General features: G+C 34.7%; 1 protein-coding gene across 4 annotated transcripts in view; it reads right to left on the bottom strand.

Moving 5' to 3' along the window:
- Positions 1–14,413, bottom strand: part of LOC131075955 (long chain base biosynthesis protein 1b) — a 108,448-nt gene that overhangs the window by 11,948 nt on the left and 82,087 nt on the right. For all 4 annotated transcript variants that reach the window (XM_058012946.2, XM_058012945.2, XM_058012948.2 and 1 more), the window contains 2 exons: positions 13,625–13,765; positions 13,428–13,523 (listed from right to left, as the gene is read on the bottom strand). In XM_058012946.2, coding sequence (XP_057868929.1) covers positions 13,428–13,523; positions 13,625–13,765 — 237 coding nt within the window. The remainder of the gene's footprint in view (positions 1–13,427; positions 13,524–13,624; positions 13,766–14,413) is intronic.

Genomic DNA, 14,413 nt, shown 5'->3' on the forward strand with positions numbered 1-14,413 from the left:
CATAGATACATTTATAGGTGAACTAAAAACCATAGCAATAGATCCACCAATAGAATGAAACGGGTTGCATATCACTTTAAAGGCCAAAGGATATATAGTTGAGTCATCTTAGCCCTCTCTTCAACTAGAAGAATAAGAGAACCTTTCACCCTTTCTCCCAACATACATATCGAATGTTTATTTACCCTAATATAAAACCCCTTGAAGCCTCTATTGCATAGGTGGCATAAGTAGTGTCATGAGCCACCAAAAAGATTTTGTTTGTGAATGTCAAATAGAATAACAAATTGGCAAAGAGTTTCTTGGGATAGACAAGTTCTTTGGTAAATTCATTGCTTAAGTAGATGGGGCAACCAAATTAGCTTTCACTACCAATTGAAGGTCCTTCTTGACTCACACCACTCCCATGCCCACTTCCAATTATTATTGTCCCCCACCCCCAAACATTTGGTTTTGCCTTTCATAGTGACCCCTAGGCAAAGACATAGAAATCTTGGATCAAAAGCACCTTACAAAGGATACACCCTACTTCTCCCTTACAATCAAGAGTCTAAACCTCCATTATCAGTTGAGTGCCCTCTACTACGAATAATGGGGTGAGACCTCCCTTTCTATAGTAGGATGAGCCACCTCTAGTGGTTGAACCAAAAGGAGAGGAGGGAATTAATGAAATTTCCATCTCATCCTTACTACTAGTGTTGTCAATGTTTGTTTCCAAACAAAACCAAATCTAATAATAAAAAATCCTAAATTAAAAACTATAAGGATTTTAAGGCAGACCAGAGCAATAAAAAATATTAAATATAATACAAAATAAGAAAGGCAAAATAATAAAACACAATAACACAAATATTTAACATGGTTCACCCAATGTGGGCTACATCCACCAAAGAAACAGTCATCCACTTCTTTTCTATTGTCCAACAAAGAGTGAATTACAATATGATCTTTTGCATTACACAACCACTTATTTATAAGCCTTTTTGGCAGTTCACAAAGGTCAGGTTACATACCAAACCCCTGCACTCCCCTGTTAAACAATTGCAGGGGGGGGGGGGGAACGCGGTTGACAAAGCTACACAAATTTAAGCCCAGCAGCATGATCAGTCACCACATACCAACAATCTCCCACTTGGAGACTGATCTGTGATGAACATCGTTGCATCTATAGCTCCCATTGGATTGACGCACCCGGACTTGGCTTGTTTCTCATCTACACTAGTATCATGCTTGAAGACCAATAGAATCTAAGCAAGAAGTCAGTTTCTCTCAAGTTACTGCCTTGGTCAACATATCTACGGGATTCTTGCTAGTGTGCATCTTCTCCAACTTCAATTGCCATCCTCTAACACAAAGTGTATGCAATGGTACCTGAGCTGTATATGTTTTGTCTAAGCATAAAGGGCTGAGTTCTTTGCAATATGAATGGCACTCTAACTATCACTGTATAACCTGCTATTCTCCTGCTACTTGCCCAATTCCTCCATAAACCATTGTAACCAAATCATCTCCTTACTAGCATATGTATCAACAACACATTATGCTTATGTGGTGGAGAGTGCAACAACCTTTGCAGCCATGAAATCCAAATAGCTATTGTTCAACCTACAGTAAACACATACCCTATTGTGCTCCTCCTGCTATATTTGAGTCAACATATACTTGGAAAGTAGAATTAGAACCTTCAAAACATAATGACTGTGTAGTAGTACCTCTCAAATACCTGAGAATCCACTTTACTACATTTCAATGCTCTTTTTCAGGATTGTTCATATACCCGCTCACAACTCCCACTGCATGTGCAATATCTAGCCTTGTACACACCATGGCATACATTAAGCTACCAACTGCTAAAGAGTATGGAACCTTGGACATGTAGTCCATATCTTCTTGTGTCTTAGAACACATCTTCTTAGTCAATTTAAAATGACTAGGCAAAGGTGTACTAACTGGTTTTGCATCCTGCATCTGAAATCTTTTGAACACCTTTCTATGTGATCACTTTGAGACAATGTTAATGTGACTTTTCCTATCTCTAGTTATTCTCATACCAAGGATTTGTTTTCCTACACCCAAAGCCTTCATAGCAAATGACTTGGCTAATTTCTGCTAAATCTCATTTATATGTTGCATATCTGATCTAGCAAAAAGCATGTCATCAACATATAATAACAAGATGATATAGCTACCATTATCCAATCTCTTAAAATAAACACAATGATCAGAATGACATCTATTGTAACCTTGCTCATAAATAAAACTGTCAAATTTCAAATACCATCATTGCGGTGCTTGCTTTAAGCCTTACAAGCTTTCCTTTAACTTGCACACCAAGTCCTCCTTACCTTTGACCTCATATCCCTATGGTTGTTGAATATAAATTTTTTCCTTCAAATCTCCATGGAGAAAAGTTGTCTTTACATCTAATTGTTCAGGATGCAAATCTTTAGTAGGACAAGACTAAAAATAGTTCTAATTGAAGTCATCTTAACGACTGGAGAAAATATTTCATCAAAATCAATACCTTTTTGCTGTGCAAAACCTTTTCCCACAAGTCTGGCCTTCTATCTTTTCTTGCCCCCATGTTTTTCCTTTAGCCTGTAAACCCATTTGTTTGGCAATGCTCTTTTACATTTAGGCAATTCAACCAAGTCCTAAGTTTGGTTTAGTATCAAAGAGTCCATCTGTTCTTTCATTCCTTGCTCCCACTCCTTTATGCTTTCAACTTGCATTGCTTCTACATAACTTTTTGGTTCACCAAAATCAATCAATAATAATAATATAATAAGGGAGAGTATCGTTCAGGGGGTCTACTTATCCTAGTAGATCTTCTTGCAGGAGTTTCAGGTACCTATTGTTGTTTTGGTTGCTCAATATTTTCTGGCACTGATGTTAGTATATTTGTTGGGATCTCATCAAGCACCGTGTATTATGTGTTTTCCTTTTCCTATTTCTTTCCCTACAACTAATCTTTATACATGACTTTCTCATTAAATATAACATCTCTACTCCTAATGATTTTGTGATTTCATAGTCCCATAAATGATAACCAAAACCATTAACTCCATCTCCAATATAAGTACACTTCTTGGATTTTTCCTCAAACTTTGTTCTATTTTCTATGTCAATATGGACAAATACTTCACAACCAAAAGTTTTTGGAAATGAGTAGCTTACCTTTTTACTTGTCCATGCCTCTTTTGGAATACCACCATCTAAGGAACTTGAAGGCCCTCTATTTATTAAGTAAACAGCACTATCCATAGCATCTAACCAAAACTGTAATGGCAATCCTGAATATAGTCTCATACTTCTTGCACACTCCATGATTGTTCTGTTCATCCTTTTAGGCACACCATTTTCTTGTGGTGTTCCTGGAATCGTCTTTTGTCTATGAATCCCACGCTATGAACCATAGAAGCAAAAAACACGAAAAAATTGCGACTGAACGTGATTAATCGAGAGTCGAACAGGATGCCAATGTTTTCCCCAAAAAATTGCATAAAAATCATTGATGATTTTCAACAATCATTGGCATGTTTAAATCACAAAAAAATCAGGAAAAAACACAATTAATTCGCGAAAACCCTAAAACGGCATGGAAAACCCTAAACCGTGTGCAAAAACAAGAAAAAAGTCACAAATTTTGCCTTTCACCAACGACACCCAGCTCCGATGTGGCCCTGGAACTCTAAAGCAGTTGCAACACCAGCTGGCTTCTCCGACATTTCTTTAGGCATTTTTTTTTTCATTTTTGCTATTGTGTGAAAATTTGAAAATGCTTTACTTTTTTAGGTATTTTAGTTTAGATTTTTTCTATTCTTTATATATTTAAAAATATATTTTTAAATTTGTTCTTTTAATTTAAATATTGACTTAGTTGTCAATATTAAAGTTCAGATATTGTTTTATTTGTATTAATTTTTTATTAAAAAAATATTTTATTATTAAAAATTTAAAATTTAAGATCTTTTTTCTTTCGAAAATAATAATTAATTAACATTTGTTTATTCTGATTTGAAAATGCTTTAAGAAAATTTAAATTTGAAAATGCTTTATTTTTTATGAAAATTGAAAATGCTTTGTTGTTTGAAAATGCTTTATTTTTTTAGGCATTTTAGTTATGTTTTTTTCTATTCTTTATAAATTTTTAATACATTTTTAATTTTTTTTTTAAATTTAAATATAGACTGAGTTGTCAATATTAAAGTTCAAATATTATTTTATTTGTATTAATTTTTTATTAAAATAATATTTTATTATAAAAAATTTAAATTTAAGATCTTTTTTTTTCGAAAATAATAATTATTTAATATTTGTTTATAATGATTTTAAATCTATCATTGTTAAATTATTTGACAATTTTGTGGATATATTATTTATATTTAAAAAAATAAAAATTTTATAGGGCGAATTTAATCTTGAATTTTTTACCCTTGTCGAACTTTATCCAAATTTTATTGTTGTTGAACTCGAATTCAAATTCAAGCCTTGTGACTTATGCAAAAATGCTACAAATCACGTCATGTGACACCTCTACCTTCATCCAACATGAGCAAACTTGGTAATATCTAGCATATCTCTATAATATGTTCTTCCAATGACAAGGAATCCCATTTATGATGACCTCCAGTAAACAACTGTAATCATCTCTTAGGGAAACTTTAGATTTCAATGATATCCAAGTTGACTTGCATTGCATTCCTAGAACGGAGTTTTCAATGGGAGACCCTATATCCACATTGGTTAGGGCACTCCAAAATCATGGATCTTGAAATTTAGAATCTGCATCTTCTAGACTATTCATATTGTTAATATTATGGATGCAATGCAATCATCAATATGAATATAAACAACGAAAATCTATATTCTACAATTCATATGTTGAAGTCTCTATATTAGTTGCTTACGATATCTCTATGCTATGGAAATGTCCTTAAATATATAAAAAAGTAGTTTTTGACTATTTTCTTACAATGTTTTACCTTTTTTGTAAATCCGATTTTACCCCAATTTTTCAAAAATCTTATACTTTTCGTTTGCCGATTAATTCCCCAAATGATTAATGCTTCTATGTTGTGAATGGTAACTATCAAACTCTTTGTTGCAATATTCACCTCCATTATCTAATTTGAGACACTTCAACTTCTTTCCTATCTCATTCTCAACCAAAGCTTTCCATTTCTTAAAAGTTTCAAATACATCAAATTTTCAAAGAATGAAATAAACCCAAGTTTTTCAAGTTGCATCATCAATAAAAGTCACATAATAATAAGAGCCACCAAGAGATGATACTTGAGCTGGCCCCCATACATCTGAATGCACAAGCTCTAACTTTCACTTTTCTTTTCCTTCCCAACACCAAGAAATCTGACTCTCTTTTGATTTCCATAAACACAATTTTCACAGAAGTCCAAATCAACTTGTTTCAAACTTGGAAATAAATTTCTGGAATGGAGAATCTTCATCCCCTTCTCACTCATGTGCCCAAGCCTATTGTTCCATAAAGTTGTATATGTTCTTGTGGAAGCTAGGGAAATAGAATAATCAGAATTACTAGTACATAAATACAACGTACCTACCTTCTTCCCTATTGCTATTATCAATGAGCCTTTAGTAACCTTCCATGAGTTGTCTATAAATGTGACTATGCAACCTTCACTTCCCAGTTGTCCTGCTGAAATCAGATTTCTTCTCAAATTAGGAACACTTATCTCCTCTTTCAGCAACCATTGGTTTCCATTTGGTTATTTTATCTATATGTTGCCCTTTCCAACAATTTTTCATGGTTCATCATCATCACTTAGATAAACCTGTCCAAAATCACCTTGAGCATAATCTAGAAAATATTTCTTATGGGATGTGGCATGAAATGAAGCCCCTGAATCTAACACCCAAGAATCAGTAATATTATCTAAAGAAAGAATCAAAGCATCTTGTAACACATCACCTGCTACTTTTGCTTCCTTATTATTTTCTTGTTGTCCATCCCCTTGTTTTCCCTTTCGGGACCAACAATCTTTCTTCAGTTGTCCTTTCTTCCCACAATGCTAGCACTCTAACCTTGCCCTAGATTTGGATCTGCCTTTCCTAGATTTCCCACGATTTGTTGGGCTCTTTCCCCTTTCCCTCTGTCTACCCCTATTCTCAACACTCAAAGCATTACCTGATGTCTCACTTGTGCTTTTCTGTCACATTTCCTCATTAAGGATAACACCAACAACATCATCAGACTTTAAAGTATTTGAACTAGAGACACAATTACTTACAGCCATGACCAAGCTATTCCAGCTTTCTGGTAATGAGCAGAAAATCAAGAGAGCCTTAACCTCATCATCAAAGGTTATTTTAATAGAACTTAGCTAACAACTGACCGTGTCAAACTCATTCAAATGATCAGCAACAAACCCACCTTCAAGCATCTTCAAATTAAATAATTGTTTCATAATAAATACCTTATTAGAGGCCAAGGGTTTCTCATATAGTTTGTCTAATGCCGACATCAAACCCACTATTGTTTCTTTTGCTAATATTGATGCCACAAACAATGCCAGACACAACCATATTGTTCCTAGTGCCTTCCTATCGAGAACATACCAACAAAAACTAGATTTCAGTGTAAAACAACAAAATATCTCTAATATATGCCCGTTCAATCTTCCCCTTGAGTGCTTTGTCTTTGCTAGTGTTTGTTATCAATAAATTGCAACCACGGGGATTGCTCCCTTTATATTAACAATATATATTAAAAGTTTTTTGGTATCAAACTCTAATTTATCAAGCCAAATAACAAGGCAAGAAACAAAATTCCTATTAAACTGTAACAAGAAAAACTACAGTAAATTCTAAGTTGTAACCAAAAAACTCATATATCAGCTATTTGTATGTATAAATGTCCAAACATTACAACCCATATCAATGGTCTACCTTATCCTTCAAGCTTTCCAAAATCAGCAAATCGAACCAAAAGACACCCTCCACCACCACAATCTCCATGGCTTGCTTGAAAAGCTCCATTCCTTTGGCCAGCTGCCTTCTTCCTTCACCTTGCCTCATTTTGGAATTTTTTGGAGCTAACGAATGGGCATCATTTCCCACTGGGATTCCCCTCCATTGCCTTTCGCAAGTCTTATGGCAATGGCACACCAACCCCATAATGAGACACTGCAAAATGTCAACTAGGCCACCAAGGAACTAGCTTTGATGAGAAACGAGACCATTGCCCTAATCATTTCCTTAGTCTCCCCAAATGAAGCAATACTGCCACATAGAGGATATGTTTGTGTTTACTCCAAACCTATGATCAACCACCAAAAACATCCACTAAATGACAAATAGGATAAGGCAACTACGAGTTATAAACATGTCAATCTCAACCCAATAACCTTCCCCAAGAATGACATTTGCCTTAAATTGGACAGAAGCCTTACAAGCATATTCATCACTAAGAACCAAATAATTGTAAAGAACGACATAGAACAAAAAGCCATTTTGTTTGTTGGACCATTATTGAACCGGCTCCTATTGGGCTTGTTGTGATCAAAGATCTCCCTATGGCAAAAATGTGAGAAGGGTCCATTATAGCTCGAGCAAGCCACAAGCCAAATAAGTTGAAATGAAATATTTCATCAGACCCTCTCATAATTACTTTCCATCCCCAACAAAACCTTCAAGAAATTCTTTAAATAGAGGCCATGTATAGACCTATTTGACAATTGTCGACTCCTTCCAATCGACAACCAAGTTAGCAAGGAAATTTGCTTCTTTATTGATCTCTTGATAAACATGAGTTATTGTGAAATCCAAGTGAGGCTAAAGAAATAAGTCTATTAATCTTCCAATACTATGAAGATTAGACCCTTACAGAATTGACAATAACATTTGAGTCATTATAGATCACAATTCTCCTTATACCCTCTTTAATGCATAATTGAAGACTTAAAATTAGAGCCTTCAACTAAACCCCATTGTTAGTTCCTAGTTTGAGTTTCTACGAAGCTACACACACTACTACTCCATTTGAATCTCCTACAATACATCCTACTCTCAACTCACGAGAACTGCCTTTAAATGCAACATCAGAATTCAATTTAAACCCCCCCACAAGAGGCATCATCCATAAACTATTTGACTTCTACTCTTTTCCAAAGGGAATCATCTCCCCCAATCCCAATAACAGGGTTCTTTGTTGGTTTATTTTAAAAGCATGTTGTTTCTTATTTGTTTCATATGCTCTTTTCTCGTCTTTTCCCAATGGGCTTAGTTCTATGTTAAGGGAGGTGTAAAAAGGTATGGATCCTCGGTGGCCCTCCCACCCCTTTTCTTGTGAGTTTTTTTGCTTTTAAAGGTGTGGGCCATTGTTGGGAGACAACATGACATCCTCAAAAAAGTGGAGAGATGGCTTGTTATCCCCATGTCAGCCCAAGGATAGCTAGGAGTTTTCAAAAGTCTAGGGACACATCCAAAACATTTTGGAAACACTTCCACTACTACCTATCACCCCACAAAGGTTTCTAATCACAAAAATGTTGGTTGGAGATGGTAAGGAAATTTTTACGGCATCAATTCTACACTATCACATTTATCACCATCATAATTGGTGTCAAAGAACCAAACAATATACACTGATATTATTTTTTGGCATAATTACAAATATTATAACTACACTAAATTGATCGACTTTGGTCAATCTAGTTGTCACATGTACACGAGCATTATGCCTTCTCAATTGAGACAAAAAAGTATCAATTCTACACGAGCATTATGCCTTCTCAATTGTTCTTAAATTGTTTTGCATCTAAACCACAAAATAAGTGTGCAACTAGTGTTCCATGGTGATGCATCCCTTGGATCTAAGTAGCCACCCAAAACTCCTTAGGATTTAAAGGCAATGTATCCTCCCTATCCTTTTCTTTTTAAGTTTTAAGGACATCTTGAGACATTTCAATGTCCCTTGGTTGTCTCTAAGACTTTAGGTGTCCTCCACACACATATAAAACAAAAACAAAAATTAAAAAACATTAATAGACAAATTAAAACCCTAAGAAGGAAGACCACCAAGGCCCCCCAACCAAAGAAGACTTTAAATCTCCTTCCTCTTTTGCATTCAACAAAAGAATAAAGGAAAAAGAAAAGAGAGGAAGAGCATTTTCCAAACTATCAATTGACTGATCACTCTAATTTCTGAGCTTTTCCCTCATCTAGCTATGTAGTATGCATGATGCAAAATTTATTTTTTTGACATCTCTCAAAATAAATAATTTATAGTGTCTTTCAATAATAGTCTATTGGTTGGATTATGCAATTCGTAGTAGAAAAAATCATTCTTGAAATAAATCAGCAAACTAAAAGATAAAAATGATTTCAAAATTATATATTTTATCTAGGAAAAAAAAATGGGTTAGGGTTAGGATTGGGATTAGGGTTAGGGTTAGGGTTAGTTAAAAAAAATGGGTTGCAAGGATTAGGCAAGAATCAGAAAAAAATTCCCACAAAAATCAAATAAACCTAGAAATATCAATTGTTTGACCAAAAATCATGGAAAATGCATGGCCTAGGCATAAATCACAAGATAAATTTTCTAATAACTAAATTGCATTAAAATTGTGATTTCCTAGTGCTTTTTCACTCAAAACTCATCTGGACTGATTTTTTGCAAAAATCATGATTTCTTAAGAGGGAAAAAGTTGAAACCTGTTTCCATAAAGTTTTCAGGATAAGGACACAAAGGATGAGGGAATGCATTTTCGGTACGGTCTTTTTGGGAAGCCAATTTTTAGGCTATAGGGGACCGCTGGTCATCCCCAAGGTGGCCCAAACATTCCCTAGTAGTCACAAGGATGGTTGGTTGTCCCCTAGCATTTCTTGCCTTAAAGTGGTCGTTAAGGTCATCCTTGAAATGTTTCCTTTTTCTTAAATTGGGTACAAGGGTGAGGTTATTTCCTACCCATACCCATATCCCTAAAATGTCCCAGTAGGACCACAATATACAAGGGATGCATCCCTAGTACATAGGAAAACTACTTTCTGATTTGATTACCAATAAATCATGATATATCACAATGTTTTTGTTACATTTCATATTTGCTCCTATGATGTAATCAATGAATCATTATTACACTTACTCTTTAGAATTTCAACTTCTTTAGTTTGCTTATATTATTATTATGTAGTTTTAATCAATTTAAATTTTGAAATTTTAAATATTAATTTTGTATATTACTTTAACAATCATCCCCAAAATCAAGGGGAAAATTTGATGTCGTTGAAACTTATCCATGTACCTTATTGGGGACATGGAGAAACATTGGTTGCAAGATTATTAAGCTTAAGTATGAAAAATTGATATAAAGTATGCCCAATGAGGTTCTAGCAACCAAAAGTAAATTAGCATAAATAAGTCGAGCTCAAAAAGAAGACAAAACATTAAACAAGGGTACAATTTAATGAAAAGGGAGTGATACAAATGAAAAATATATTTATGTTGCAAATGAGTTAAATAGGTCAAAGTGAATGCTAAGCATAACCTAAGTTGTCTTGTTCAAATTGGACAATAATAAAATATGTAAAAGACCAATGAGTGGTGATGCAAGTGCATGCTAAGCTGGAAAAATTGTCCAAAATTTTCAACATTAAGTTTGAATATAAGAGATACTTTTTTAAAACTTTAATTTTCTCAATAAAAATCAAAAGCCTAATTCCTAAGTTGTGGGTTCTAGTACAGGGTCAGGTACGAGAACAAGGTTATGGTACGCTGGTACGGCAATAAAATTCTCTTGGGTATGGCTGTATTTAATATAATACAGTCATGATTCCTAAGTCGTCGGTTCTAGTATGGGGTCGAGTACGAGAATAGGGTTCTGGTATGCTCGTATGGCAAAAAAAAAAGTTGTTTTGAGATCATTAGAGCTTTGTTGCAATTGTGTACTTGAACCACGGTGATCCTATGGTTGGGCCCATACAAATTGGATTCATATAGGATTCTAGATAAATCTTTGTGATCATTCTAATGCAATTGTGAGGATTCAAAATATAAATAAGGAAATAATAAAATTCATTATATAGGAAATTGTAACAACTTTTAAAACAAACTATAACATTAAACTAGAGGGAGGGAGGGGATTTATGATAGAGACCGGCTCAATCCTACATGTTTAAACATATGCCAAAACAATACTGATCTAACAAAATCACCTATTGATATATCTAGATAAAGGAATTAGCTTCTCTATAAACTCTTCATATTATCAACCACAGAATTGGGTTATAAAGAAAATAAAGAAACCTCTTTTCTTAGTGCAAGTTGACAAGGACCAAAGATTAGATGGTTTCCTAAATAATATGGCTCAGATGTCCTAGCAATATAAGCCCATTTCATTGTGAGATCATTTTACATGATCAAAACTAAAATGACTGTTCATGGATTGCAGCTTGCCCTTACGATATTATCCAATCTGTCCAAGCAAGATTTATTTTTTCTGTTTTTTGTCTACATTTTGTTGTTTTTTTAAAACAATTAATTGAGATGTCCAGCTGTTCTTGGGGTAATTGAGGGGCATTTCCTACCCACAAGCTCTGTTTCAGAGACATTCCCTGGTGAAACCCAATTATAGGCATCGCAATTGCTACTTTGGTTTGTTAAAGAATATCAAAAGACAAATACATCAATAGCAAGTCAAATAAGTCAACTTACCTTAGACTTCTGACGAAAACAGCAGACTGTCAAGTCAAAATCAGCAAGAATTCTAGTCAACACAAAATATTGCAGCCACACATATTGTCAACACAGCATATTTTTGGGCAAACAAGAGTCCTTGCTCAAAATACCAATAAATAGGATCAAGTGAGCACTTGGGAGCACCTTGGAAGAGTCCCAGCCACACTGGGTTCTCTGTGGGTACACCTAGGATGCTCCCAAGGTCCTCCCCTTGCCACTCCCACTCCCCAAGTGTTTCAGAGAAGGCATGGGACTGGTTTTTGGGGAACCCGGTAACATAACATAATTCTAAAGTAAAAATGTCAAAATAAATGGATTACAAAAAATTAGAGATTGTCAAAATCTTATACAAATGACAATGATTTTATAAAAGCTCATGTAAATGATAAATGTCTATGTACACTTCAAAAGCTGCAAATAAATAGGAAATCTGTGCAGGAAGAAATGCCTTGAGGAAATGCTCCTGTCCAAGGGTTCATGGTGAAGAAACGCAATAGAAATGCAATCTAGTCAACACAACAGAGAGATATAAAAGTGAACTTTGATGGTGCATCCAAAGGCAACCTGGGAGAAATGGGAGCAGGTTTTTTTTTTGAACTCAAATAGTGATATGATTATGACAGGCTCTAAGCATGTCAGGAAAAACCAATAAAGAAGAAAAACTAAAGCTCTTTTAGCAGGATTAAAAGCAGCTTATGTGCAATATTTCAGAAGAACAGAGATAGGAAACTACAGGATGGTGGTACACATTGTACAAGAGAAATATTGCCCTAATTGGAAACTGAGAGGGATCCTAGAAGAGACATTGAGGTGGATAGTCTAAATTGATTTCCTCTCTCGCCTGATCCAAAACTGGAGGAGGTTATATGGCATTGCTATAGGAAAAAAAATAAGGTAATTGATTACCTATCTAATCAAGGAGTGCTCCAAAATGGTTTCTCATTAACAAAAATTGGGATAATTTAGAAAAAATGCTAAATCAAGATTGGCTCTCCTAAGGTTGAGTGGAGTAATGGATGGCATGCAATATATTGATTAAAAGGTGACTAGGTGGTATAAAATGCATGGAGTCTATAAGAATCCTTAAACATATAATGGTAATCATTTATCGCATTTCCTTAGCCTAGATTGACAATCTGTACTTGTGGCCAGCAAGATTCATGTCATATGGATGTCAGTGTTATCATTTTGGTTGCCATTAGGTGTATGACTGTGTCTGTAGCCTGCCTCTGGAGTTGTATTATAGTATAGGTGTTCTATTAACTTGTTGTATGATGGTAGGGATGGCCTTTATCGGGGCCACACTCAAGAATGGGTAAGTATCAAATCATTGGCTTAAAATAATTTTTAACTTCTCTTATCCACAGTCTCTTCAGGTGATAAAGGTTGTGTAGGGTCTGGAGATTAACGACAATGGCACAGTGAGGTCAAGGAGTTCAATAATAGCAGATTTTTGGCAGAAGCCAAAAGGGGTAGTGGAAAATTAAGAGATTAGGGCTTCTCTAGAGGAACTCCTCATCAATACAAAAAAGAAGAATTAATAGGTGGCAAAAGCGATGATGTCATCTCAGCATAGGAAAGAGTGAAGAGAGGCAAGAAAAGTGTTTCTCACAAACCAGTAATCATTCCTGATGCTCAACATGACCATAGACTGCCAAAAAAAATGGAACATAAACAAAGCAAAGTGATTCTAACAAACCATTGTTCATACCTGATGGTCAACAACTTTTGCACTTCCTGTACAGAAGCCTCCAGTAGTTGCCAAAGCATACCCCATACCAGCAGTTATAATATCAACTTTTTCAACCTGCAAGTGCACTAAAATTGATAGCTATGTCCATTTGCAAAACCATTGAATATGACAGCAATATGTAAAGATGAATTCTAAGGGTGGATTTCAGAATATACCGGAATTCCATAATGTTCAGTGATACCCCTACCAGTTTTACCCAGTACACCAAATGAATTGCTTTCATCTACCAATACCCTGAACTTATACTTTTCTTTCAATTTTATAATTTTATCCAGGGGTGCCATCTGACCTGAATTCTGCAATAATAGCAATTACGCAAATTTCTATTTTGGCATCAGTAACAGGAAGACTGAGTGTTCAACATGCTAAATCGAGAAGCAAACTATTCATGCCAATACAGAAAAATGTAATTAAGCTGACCTTGTCCATTAGGCAATAGTAAACAGAATGAAATAAGGAAATTATACTAATATCCACAGGTGACTAAAGAAGGTCAAAGAAAGTTCATCCAGCATACATAATAATAAGAAACAATCAAAACCTACAAGCAATATGAATAAACTAGAAACAATCAAAACCTACAAGCAATATGAATAAACTAAAGTAAGAACAAAAGAGCCTAGCTAACAAGGGGGGTGGACTCAAAGTTGGTAAATACTATATACTAAGTACAAAAATAATGGAAAGTGTTTAAGGCTACAGGAAATAATAGAAAAGTATGTTGGTGGTGTAAGAACCAATATATTTTTTCAAAGTTGAATGATGTTCCAACATCAATCACAAGTTTTTAAAAGCAATCCACAAAAAGGCAGACCATTAGCCTGAAATACGGACATGAATCGATTCTGTATAGGATCAACAATGATTCATACAAACTGTAAAGCATTCCATACTTTTAAAAAAACAAAAAAAAGTTTGTAAAATTTGGGGAATGGTACAGGAAT

Source organism: Cryptomeria japonica, chromosome 9 (genome assembly GCF_030272615.1).
Source record: "Cryptomeria japonica chromosome 9, Sugi_1.0, whole genome shotgun sequence".
Taxonomy (NCBI): Eukaryota; Viridiplantae; Streptophyta; class Pinopsida; order Cupressales; family Cupressaceae; genus Cryptomeria; species Cryptomeria japonica.